Genomic DNA, 12,563 nt, shown 5'->3' on the forward strand with positions numbered 1-12,563 from the left:
CGGGCCGAGTATGGTTCTCAGACCTGATTTCTCACCTCGATGGCTCTCCATGGGAGATTCCTGTCAGGAGAGATCTCCTCTCACAGGCGGGGGGCACTATCATCCACCCTCCCCCAGAGCTGTGGAAGCTGTGGGTGTGGCCTCTGAGGAGGCACTGCTCATAGCTTCTGATCTCTCAACCGAGGTTGCTGAGACCATCCTCCAATCCAGAGCTCCCTCTACAAGAAAACTGTACGCCCTGAAGTGGAAGCTCCTCAATTCATGGTGCGGAGGTTGCCCAGCTAACTGCCTGATTGGTACAGTTCTGGAGTTCATGCAGGCCTTTTCCTCCGCAGGTTTAACCCATTGGTGTCTTGTTTTTTCTTTATGACACGAAACAAACTAAAAATACTCTGAGATTTTTGATTGTACAGATAAGAGTAAGGTATTATTTGAAACTGCAAAGGGTCTACTTTTATTTGTGTATAGTCATGATAACAACAAAACACGAAACAAACTAAAAATACTCTGTCAGTTTTGATTGTACAGATAAGAGTAAGGTATTATTTGAAACTGCAAATGGTCTACTTTTATTTGTGTATAGTCATGATAACAACAAAACAATGTGCTTTTAAAAAATAGAGAAAATAAACAGGGTATAATTTTATCTGCATCTCAACATGTACAGAATATATGTACAGAAAGCTTGAAATATCTACTTTTAAATGAAATAAGTCACGTCCAAAACAAATATTCTATGTTATGTAATCCGTATGAAACCAACGCGTTGTCCAGTTTTCCCATCTCAACTCAGTATATCTAATGCGGTCATGCCCACGCACCGTTTTTTCCTGCTGTAAAGTTGGGCATCTTAACATGGGGAGTTCTATGGAACTGACTCCCGTTTGGAGCCAGCCTCTAGCGGCCAGTCGATGAATTGCAGTTTTAGTCACTTCCGTGTTGGTTTCAAGAGAGAGAGCGAGAGGTTGCCGCTTGCTCTCACCCTAATCGCACATGTACATCTCAGAGATGTCTATTTGATGTCTCCATTTACATATGCAAGACGTATTTTTTAGGGTGTTTGCTCATCTGCAAGACGTTTTCTGTCAGATGTCAAATAAACATTTATTAGAATGCACGTAAAACTGCTTCTGAGACGTTTATCAGATTATAAGGCACTAAGGCAGATGTTTCCCAGATCTTTAGCAGACGTCTTACAGATTTACTTGTGCTGTCTAGGTAGTTGAGATGCAGATAAATTTAACTTTTATTACTGTCATTCAAAATGTCTAAATATAATTTAATAAATACAAAAAAATATATATTAGGGAGTGGAAATAGCACTTCTCTGCAGCCATCTACTAGTGGTAGTTTAAAGTCACTTTTTATTTTTAAATAAGTCTTTGCTTTCCTACATTATGAAACTTTTAGTTTTATAAATGGAGGCAACCTATGAAGGATGAACACATAATGTCATCACATTAAAAATAACTTTCAAATTTGGTAATACTTAAATCTTTGAAGTGCTGGGAAAAGTTGTGTGAAGCATTTAAGAACACTCAAAAACATTAGACCATTTCTGCCACAAGTTGTTCCTGTAGTTATGTTAAATCCATGGTGAATGGTGGAGATTTGTATTTACTGAACAATATTTTTCCTGGTTTCCACATCAGTGGCGTTTGTTCTGATATCTGTAGCTTAACCGAATTATGCGCCAAATTTGAATGCTTCTCACAAGATTTGACAGAGATGTTATTAATTCTGCGGCGAATTCTACTACTTTCTTCACTGTATCTCCCAGTGCTGTGTATAACGGTGTCGCGTGATCGACAGTATCCTGCGGCTCTGGCCCGAGCAGATAAACAGTCTGCGCCGCGTAGTCCTAACGAGTAGCGCGGATTCGTTCCGCTTTCGGTTCGTTTGTCCAAAGTAGTAGTAGCATGATGAGAACGCAAGGCTGTTCATTCCAATTTTCAAACTGAGAAACAACCTTTCTTTGACTGAACGCGTGTTGCGATGACAGTATTGAGTGGCAGTCCAGCAGGGGAAGCATACACCTTGCTGAAATACTTGGAATGACTGTCATTGATATGAATATTATTCTTATAGTATAGAAGCCATAATAAATGATAAACGCGTGCTTCTGATGCTGCGTGCAGCTGAACCACCGCACACTCACAGCTAATGAAAACATCCAACTTTAGGAATTATGCCGCTGAATACGGCGAACTGCGGTTGAAACGCATACAAGAGAATGCTTATTTTATTTCACCCGTTCTCCTGTCCGTTACCATCTGTGTGTCCTCAGAGCGATTACATACTCTAGACTGCGTAAACAAAGATGCGTAAAAGGCTGCTGCAAATATGCTTAATAGGCTATTTGCTCCAGCAAACCATGCAAAACTGCTAACATCACTTAGTTAATTCAATTGCAGATCACGCAATATACACACCAATATGGATTAAAAGAGCATTCACTTAGATGTTGATTTCGGATACATGCTGCAACAGTTTGATTTACGTGCAGCGATGCGTAATTTGCTCCTGAGCAAGCAAGCTGCTGAATAATACTGAATAGCGCTTATGTAGGGATGCCGTGATAGGTGTCGTATTCCTATAGGTAGATGTGATCAACATTTGAGGTTGATAAAACGAATGTTTGCATGTCCTGACCGATGTACAGTAATTACCATACAGAGCTTAATAATCTGTCCGTCACGGCTTCACCAATACCCCCCACCCCTGCAATTTAGCGACTAAGCAACTCATAAAATTTTGATAATCTAAGCCTCTTCTCGTCGACTAACAGCACTGTCTTTCAGTTTCAATCTTTTTAAAAATCCCGTGTTGAATTGTGCTTTGTTTGTAAACAAGTCCGTGGTAAAATGAAGTGAACAAAGGACCAAGTCCTTCCGGACGCGGTCTGGAACTTTATTAAAAATAAATTTTATCCACTCTTTCCTAATGTTGAGATCAGGAGGAAGGCAATGCAAAGACTGTTTTTCACAAGATGACACTGCATAGCTACTTGTCTTCAGAGCATCTTTATCGTTTGGTTTCTGCATATACCTGCTTTTGCCTCTTTCATTATTTACGCGAATTGGTGGGCGGGGCTAAACAGGCAGTGCAGTAGAAGCAGGCGTTGATCTTTTTCTGCAGAGGCAGTGTTTAGCCACACTATTACATTATCATAAAGCATCCTGTAAAGAAAAAAACCCAGCCATTATTCATTCACACTCATGTCATTACAAATTTTGTTATCAAACATCAGTGAGCCAGTTTGAGTGGAAACTGAGTTCTTCATTTTATATCTTATTCTTTTTTTTTGCTCTTCTTTAAATGATACAAGAAGAAAGGCAAGTAGCATATTCTGCTTATAATATTTAGTTATAGTACTATGCCATAAACACATTAGTCATGCACACCAAAATGTTTTCATAAATATGATATTTATTAATGTTTCATTTGCAGTTCTGAAATCTATCTCTAAAATGAGTCTCGATGTTCAGTACCAGAGAGCACCATGTCCAGAGCCCAGCTGTGTGTCTATGAAGAGTGAGATCTCAATGTATCAAGCCCCTAAATTCAGTAATGAAGCAGTGACCTCTGACACCAGGTGAGGTATTATCAATACTGCAAGCAAGAAACCAAATTATAGTAATATAGCAGATTGTCTTCTTCAGCATACAGTCCCTAAATCACCTTTGCTAATTCTATCATCAGAAGGAGACAGACAGCAGCATCTCCAGTATCCAGCTGTGTGTCTATGAAGAGTAATGATTCCGTTGTTCAGCCTCCTAATCTCAGTAATGGAACAGTGATTTCTAACACCAGGTATGATGTTGTTAGTATCTGAAACTAAACTGAATTATAATAATTTTAGAGATAATTTTCTTTAGCATACAGTCCCTGAATCGCCTTTGCTAATTCTATCATCAGAAGGAGACAGACAGCAGCATCTCCAGTATCCAGCTGTGTGTCTATGAAGAGTAATGATTCCGTTGTTCAGCCTCCTAATCTCAGTAATGGAACAGTGACCTCTGACCCTGTGTGAGTATAAACATGCAGTGAAAGCCGGTGAAATCTTATGCATTTATGGTTTATATTTAAAAGATTTGTGTTTAAAGGAATCACTTTATACGATACAATATTTGAATTCACAGTTCCTATACCAACATTAAAAAAAAAATGCTAACTGAAAATTAATTGTGAATTTGCAAAATAAAACGTACTAGCTGACAAATAGGAAAAACTGTCATTTAAATGCAACCTTAAATCCAGAGGTGTAAAAAGTACTCAAAAATTTTACTCAAGTATCTGGCCAAAAACATACATGAGTAAAAGTAAAAAAGTAGTACTTTAAATTGTACTCAACTTTTCTGACAGACATACATAAGTTTGGTTAAAGAGAGAAAACAAAACAAAATGAAAATGGCACAGGTCAAACACATATTTATTGCAGCGATAACAATTAAAATGCAGCACGGCGGAACACACACACACACACACACAAAATTGCAGGGAAAGGGATTAAAAGGAAACTCCATCCTTTCCATCCTCATGCCATCCCATATATATATATATATATATATATATATATATATATATATATATATATATATATATATATATATATGAATGAATGAATGAATGAATGATGCTTTTATATAGCGCTTTATTGTGTATTGCTGTACACCCAAAGCGCTTTACAATCATGTAGGGGGTCACTCCTCAACCACCACCAGTGTGCAGCATCCACCTGGATGATGCGACGGCAGCCACAGTACAACGGCGCCAGTGCGCTCACCACACACCAGCTTTTATTTATCAGATGAACACAAACTAAGATCTAAATTATCTAAACTAAATCATCTCTCTTCTTATAAGACAAGTATGGGACGTCCAAAAATGACGCTTCAAAAACTACACAAAGTGAATATGACAGTAACTCATAAACCTCTGATAATGAAACAATATTTTAAACTTGACCGTCGTGTTCACTTTGTGTGGTTTCTGAAGTGGTCCTGTCCCCTTGCATTATACAGACTAAAAATCTTTGCTTGTGTTCATCTGAAGAAAGAAAACATCTGGGACGACATGAGAATCTTAATTTTGGGAGGAACTATCACAAGAGGTTAGAAACATATTCCAGACAGAATGCAAGAATGGGCTGAATTAATGAGGAGAGTCATAGAATTAAAACACACAACATTAACGTTTTGAAAGGCCACTTTTTTTGTGTTGTCTACGTCACTGTCTAAAACAGGGGTGTCCAAACTACAGCCTGCGGGCCATCTGCGGCCCGCTATCACTCCTGTGGCGGCCCACGAGGGATTCAAAAAAAATTATACGAATCTGCAGAGGTGGGCAAACTACGGGCGTTTTCATCCAGCCCGTGATGCAGTTGTTCCAATATGCAATATCAGTAAAATCCAATAGATGGCGCTGTAGCCTGTATTGCAGTATATAACCCCTGATTTATACTGTCCCGCTCCAGTCGATCCGCGGCACGTTTCAGAAGCGGCTCTCCGCACGGCTCTCTAAAGAGAGGCGCCTAGTCTATTTTTGACGGACGCCGCGTTCAAGCCGCACAGAAAATACAAAATAAAAAGTCAAAATAGCTATATACACCACACCATTGTAAATAAGTTACATGTTTTAAAAATGTGAAAGTGTTCATTTGTTTTGAAAAATGCCTTGTATTGGAACTGTTTTAAAAATGATTAAAAGACTTTCCAGTATCAGAACAAATGCCAGCGTTATCCTCCTGCTCACGGGTGCTGTCATTTTGTGGGGACAACATGGAAATAATTTGTCGTTTTATCTTGCAAAGATATGCTTTCTTCTGTTTTCCACACACATTTTTATGAAAATGGATCTAGTACTGTTTTTCTGGATTATAAATTGTGTTTTTCATCTGAAATGTGCTGCGATTTCCAAGGCGACTTTTATATAAAGTGAAGTGACATACTGCCAAGGCATTTAGGCTGGGCGATTATAATATATTTTTATAGTGAATGCCACTATAATTTGTGTTTGTTTTTTACTTATGTTTTCGTTCTTTTTTCTATTCTGAACACTGCTAAATTTACAGGATTGTTTGTGGAGTGTAGGGAATATAAATACGTTTCTAATGTTTGTAAACGTTTTGTTTATTTTACATTATTTCTGAATGAAATGATAAAATGTGTCTTATACATTAATTGATTTGCACACTGATGCAACTTATCTGTGTGTCATAAAGTGCTCATAAAAATAGGTAGAGATGGTACAAGAATAGAACTGCCATGTACGTACAAGTATGCATAGTACAGGACTTCATAAACATTGCCTTTTCCACTTGCAAAGGATTTTTTTAATAAATAAAGAAAAGGGATGAGTCAAAAATATAAAAAAATATTTTAATTTAAAGCACACAGAAATCTTACTAATTTCTTTTAGATTTTTGAAGGCACTGTAGCAAATCAGCTCAATAGGGAAATTTATATAAATAATTACAATTAATTATCATTAATTACAATTATTTATATCAGCTCCCAGCAGTAACTAGCAGAATTAAATTGCCATCAACTAATCTGGGGTGCATTTCCCAAAATCATTGTTAGCTAACTATGGTGCTAAGTCCCATTGAACTCTATTGGTAACAACGGAACTTGCGACCATAATTGCTTTTGGGAAACCCCTGTTCGTCCAGCGATCATTCAGTGTAAGTTCATATCAACTCTAAGAAAGGATATTTTCCTGGCCACAGAAATACTTTCCTACAGTATTAATGCAGTAGAGCATGTAGCAAGGATCAAAATCGTAAAGTGACATTATCCACAAGCAGGACTAGAAATATTTTTGTGCACAAAAGTTTTATTAACTAAACGCTAGCATACATAACTAATCTAAACAACCAAACAAGCACAAACATACAATCGCTCATACATGGGGAAAGGGCAGATGACACTTGATGGATGAAACCATCAGGAAAACCAGAGAATGAAGCTATGAAAATAGTCAGTTAACCTGTTAACCTTCGCCCCCCATTGTGGGCCTCACGGGAGTGAGTACCCACCTGAGTAAAACCTTCAGCGCCGTTTATAACGGGGTCTATATCTTATAATAAACCGTTTCATTTAGTTAAATGTACAATGCTTGCATTGCCTTGGTCGTAGTGTTAATTTCGTCAACGAAGATGGAAAATATTCGTTAATGAACATTTTTTGTCTGTGACTAAGACAAGAAGTTGATGAGCTAAAACTAATATCTAATGATAAAAACTATGACGAAATGTATGCTGCGTCTTGTCAACAAGATGAGACGGTACTAGAATGTTATTTGAGGACTACCGGACATTCAAAATACATCCTATAGGCTGTTATCTGTCTTGTCTTTCAAAATGTGCATCCCTGTCATTGGATCATAAGGAGCGTTTGCATATCTAGTCTCAGTATGGCAGCCGCAGTGGACAGATAGGCTACCAAAACGCGAACTAGCGATCTGAAATAATGGCCTCAGCACCTGAAGGGTTAGGGATAAGGTGACCAGACGTCCCGTTTTTCCCGGTAGTCACAATTCGTTGTCGATTAACTTAAGGGGGGGGTAAAATGCTGTTTCTTGCATTCAGAGTTATTTACACTGTTAAAGAGTTGGATTCTCATGCTAAGCATGGACAAAATGTCAAAAAACGCTGCAACGGAGTTTGTCCTCTCTCAGCGAGAAAGAAACAGCCACGGAGCTGTGCAACTTGTGTTTGAGTGATCCCTTGTAGGCACAGGTCCTGCCACAGGGAAGGCTTCTTGTTTCTTCCTCTGCCGGGGCTCTTTTATGGCAGCGAGCTGCAGGCTGAGCTTCTTTCTTCTTTGGCTTCTTGATCGCAGAGTCAGCAAAGAGATGATCTCATCACTGAAGGAGAAAAATTCTGATGAAATTGCGTTCTGGGCCGTCTTGTACAGCAGTCAGCTTTACCCCTTCTGGCGGTTTGTGCAGCTACACAAACGTGAGCAAATCAGGCTTCAGTAACAGAGTAAACAGGAGTTCCCCAAGTGTCATATGCTGACGCAATGGGAGTTCCTGTTTTGAAAGGGAACAAACGGTTTTCCCGTCTTTTGTAACAGTTATTTCAGGATTTGGCAGAATGTGCATCTTTTTCACCCAGTGCTTTGTGACAAGGCTGAAAAAAGTAACAGAACCAATCTAGAAGTACAACATCTTAAATGCCCATATTTACCTCAACTTAGTCACCTCAGAATTTGAATTTTGCTGCATTCATTGTGCAGTATTGATAAAAAGTATCCAGATATATGCAGATAATGAAATATTTCCAATATCTTAATTTTAAGTGAAAAAGTACATTTAAATTTTGTCTGACTACATAGTCAGAGCTGTATTAACCATTGGGCCTGAACAAGGAGGGGGCCGTGATTGGCTGTGGAGTAGATTGACTGGCCATCTGTAGTGCCGATTGCTAAAGCCCCACCACGCTCCACAAAGACCAATATTCGATAAGTAAAAATATCAGCAATTTTGAGAGAGAGGGGCTCAATAAATGAAAAACTTAAAAGACAAACAACAGAGAAAACATAAATTAGTCAGTAAAATCCCCAGCTATCAGGTTATTGATAGAGCTGATGGAGTGGAAGTTGTTGGAAAAGCACATGGAGCAGAAAAACCCCCACAGTGTCATCATCCCCACAGATTTTAGGTTAGTTTGATTATTAACTTGATGGATGCATATTGCTTTTTGTGTTTGAACAAACTCATAGAATAAGAACTTAGAACAAACATAGAACTTAGAACAAACTCAAACTACATATTCGTTTAAGGGTGGCCTGCATTATATGATCAGATCTTAAAAGGATAGTTCACCCACAGGATAGTCATCATATAGGCTACTTGCCCTCAAATTGTTCTAAACCCATACTTCTTTGTTCTCCTCAACATAAAAAGATATTTTGAAGAATGATCATAACCAGTTTCTGGTCCCCATGGACTCCAATAGTGTACTTTTTTCATACTATGAAAGTCATGGTGTCACGTGTCAGTTTCCTTTCACTTCTGTTTTGCCCTTATTTGGTAGTTCCTGTCCTTGTTTAGTTAATGATTCATCCTATTCACCTGTCTTGTATTAATACTCTTGTTTGTTCCTTTGTTTCCGTTCCTTTATAAGTCCTTAGTTCTCCCTTAGTCTTTGTCTCAGCTGAATGTTTAATAAATGGATATGTGTGTTAATGTCTACTTTGTTCTCCTGCTCTTTTGTTTTGTTACTACAACCACGATCACGTAACACATGGGGGCCCAGCAACTGTTTAGTTACCAGTATTGTTCCAAATATATTATTTTATGTTCAACAGCAGAAGGAAACTCATAAAGGGTTAGAACAACAACAGCATTTTCATTTTTGGGTGAACTATTCATCTAAAGCAGAGACCCCCAACCACCGGGTCGCAACCCACTACTGGGTCGTGGAAGAATTGCTACTGGTTCGCAAGTACGTTCTGGGAAAATGTGTAGCCTATAGATATGATCATATGACACTCTGTTATTTATTGCGCATTAATGATTGTTCTAATTATTCTGTATTTTCGTTGTATGTGATTGATATGTAGCAACAGTGTTGGGTAAGTTACTTTAAAAAAGTAATTAATTACTAGTTACTAATTACATCTTCAACAGTGTAATTAGATTACTGTACAAATTACTCTCTCCGAAAAGTATTTAATTACTTATTACTAATTATTTTCTAAATCCCATATCAACCTCAACAAGTTAACAATACAAGGATAGACATGAAACGGTTCTTTTAATTCTTTCAAGTAACTGCATCACACTTTAGATTAGGGTCCAATTCTCACTATTAACTAACTATTAACTATGACTTTTGCCTCAAAATACTCCTAATTACTGCTTTTTAATACTTAGTAAAGTAGTTGTTAAGTTTAATAATTGGGTAGGATTAAGGATTTAGAATAAGGTCTTGCAGAATAAGACATTAATATGTGCGTTTTAGGTAATAATAAACAGCCAATATGCCAGTAAAATTCATGCTAATAACCAGCAAGTTAATAGTGAGAATTGGACACTAAAGTGTTACCAATACTCTTATTAACTCACCACAGTATTTAAAGTGAGAAGGGTGCATAAAAAGCATGCATTTTAAGGGTAGACTTTAGATTTTGATGTTAAATCCACTATTGTATTGTGTATATATGTTCTACAGTCAATACACAGTATTAGGTTCAATTACATAATAAGTAACTGTAATTAAATTACCGAAAAATAAGAGTAATCCTTACTTTACTTTTTCAAGGGAAAAGTAATTAAATTACAGTAACAAATTACTTGGTAATTAGTTACACCCAACACTGAGTAGTAATTTGACGATTTCATGTTAAATTAGTATATGATAGATTGCTCTGATCTGTCATAGTCTATATTAGGGGTTGTAGTTGATCCGTGATTTGTACAGACCAGACCCCACTGTTCGGCACGCATCTTATCTCAAGATTAATTTGCCACAAGAAGAAGAAACGAAAGAGAACTCAATTCGTTACTCAGGAACTGTTTTAACACACAGCCAAAGCGCGCACAAGCATAGAGATGTGTTTCAGACAGCGTGGAAATACCGAGTTAACAACACATAAAATTATGTCAAAAACCCTTCACAGTGCTTTAAATATATATTTTTTGCTTGTTTCTTGCTTATCTGTAAAATCATCCGATCTGTGACACACAGTATATATATAATTATTGTGATGGGGCCCTGCAGTAAGTCAAAGCACCGGGGCACCAGTGTGGTCTTAATGCAGCCCTGTACATAGTGTATTATGCAAGTAACATGTTTATCTCAAGGAATAGCTAGCTGTTGTAAACAAAAAAATACTGTTTTGACAAGAACTAGAAAATCTCATGAACTTAAGCATCGGTACCATGTTTTGACAGTAAACCTTTAAATGTGCAGGCTATTTTCTTTTATAACTAAAAATATCATAGCATGATTTGCCGTGCCTTGCGAAAGTATTCTTTGTTTTTTTGTTTTTGTTTTGTGTTGCTTTAAACTGTTTTAAATTACATTTTTTAAACATCAATCTACACTCCATACACCATAATGACAAAGTAAAAAATTGTGACAAATATGCAAATTTATTCAAAATAAAAAACGAATATAAGTACATTCCATAAGTATTCATACCCTTAACTCAGTACTTAGTGAAGCACCTTTACAGCCTCAAGTCTTTTTGGGTAAGATGCGACAAGCTTTGCACATCTGCATTTGGCAATTATCTGCCAATCTTCTTCTCACCTCTTCACCTATCAAGGTCTGTCATGTTGGTTAGAGGCTGATAGAAATTTTCATGTTTTTCCAGAAATATTTGATTGGGTTCAATCCCACTCTTTGGCTGGGCCACTTAAAGACATTCACAGAATGGGCCACTCTTGCATTGTCTTAGTTGTTTGCTTAGGGTCATTGTCCTGTTGGAAAGTGAACCTTCTGCCATCCTGAGGTTCTGAATGCTCTGGTCTAGGTTATTAGGGCTGCCCCCCCAATAGTCTACAAACCATTAGTCGACCAGAAGAGGCTTGGTTGACCAAAATTGTATTAGTCGCTTAATTGCAGGGTAAAAAAAAAATACGGCTGGTCTGTGTGGCAATACATTGGGCAGGACATCCAAACGCTCACCTATCATTCATCGACCTCAAATATGGCTTATCATCTGAAATATGTAAGTATTATCAACTTTACATGGCCGCTCAATCTAATGTTAACCTAGAAAAATGTGCGCAGTTCAAGTGTCTGTGCGGAGTGTTGAAGCTGAACAGTAGCAATCACTGCATGACAGATGGAGGTGCCGGTGCGCTCACTTGCTCTTAAAATAGTCTGTAATTTTTGCTTATACAGATAATCTTTTGAATCTGTAAAAACTCTGTTTAACTCTATGTTGCACTCACAATAACAACAAAACATTGTTTTTGTAAAGTAATGAAAGCAAACAGGATGCGCTTTCTGCCGTCTCGGTCTCTGTGAATTTGAGCGTGAAACTCCATGTATGCTTGCCTTACAGACATAATTTACAAAAAAAATTATCTATTGAGAGTGAAATGTCTACCTTCAAATAAAACAATTAAAATGATAAATACACATTTTCAGATTATGTAATCCGTATGAAACATGCATACAGGCATATTTATTGCAGAGATGATGAGCCAGTGTCGCTGACTTCATCTCTTAAACCAAAAACAAAGAAAGCACTAGTTTATCAATGAATTAAAATTTTTATGCTGCCTCCTTACTGTTTTTTTCCTGATACATTCATAATCATTACTTCTGCCAATGTGCGGTGGCAAGCTTTATGCGTGTGCTGGACCTCTTGTTAGGCAATGTAGGCAATTAATGGCTCATTATTATAATTTTAATGGTTTATTAATAAACGTTTGATTAGTCGTCTAATGCTTCAAATGAACAACTACTACTCGACCAGAAAAATCTTTAGTCGAGAGCAGCCCTAGTTATCATTGAGGGTATCGCCATATTTTGCTACCCAGTCTCATTGGAAATACGTGCCTCTAGGTACTTTTCTAAAAACAAATCAATTACTAAA

At 37.4% G+C, this 12,563-nt stretch overlaps 1 protein-coding gene across 1 annotated transcript in view; it reads left to right on the forward strand.

The window, feature by feature from the left end:
* Nucleotides 1-3,470: 3,470 nt before the first annotated feature.
* LOC306860477 (NLR family CARD domain-containing protein 3-like) overlaps nt 3,471-12,563 on the forward strand; it is a gene marked incomplete at both ends in the record, with an annotated part of 42,096 nt that continues 33,003 nt past the window's right edge. Inside the window, 3 exons of the mRNA XM_079402213.1 lie at nt 3,471-3,595; nt 3,703-3,813; nt 3,919-4,029. Of these exons, the coding sequence (XP_079258339.1) occupies nt 3,471-3,595; nt 3,703-3,813; nt 3,919-4,029 (347 nt within the window). The remainder of the gene's footprint in view (nt 3,596-3,702; nt 3,814-3,918; nt 4,030-12,563) is intronic.

Source organism: Barbus barbus, assembly GCF_936440315.1.
Source record: "Barbus barbus genome assembly, chromosome: 41".
NCBI lineage: Eukaryota > Metazoa > Chordata > Actinopteri > Cypriniformes > Cyprinidae > Barbus > Barbus barbus.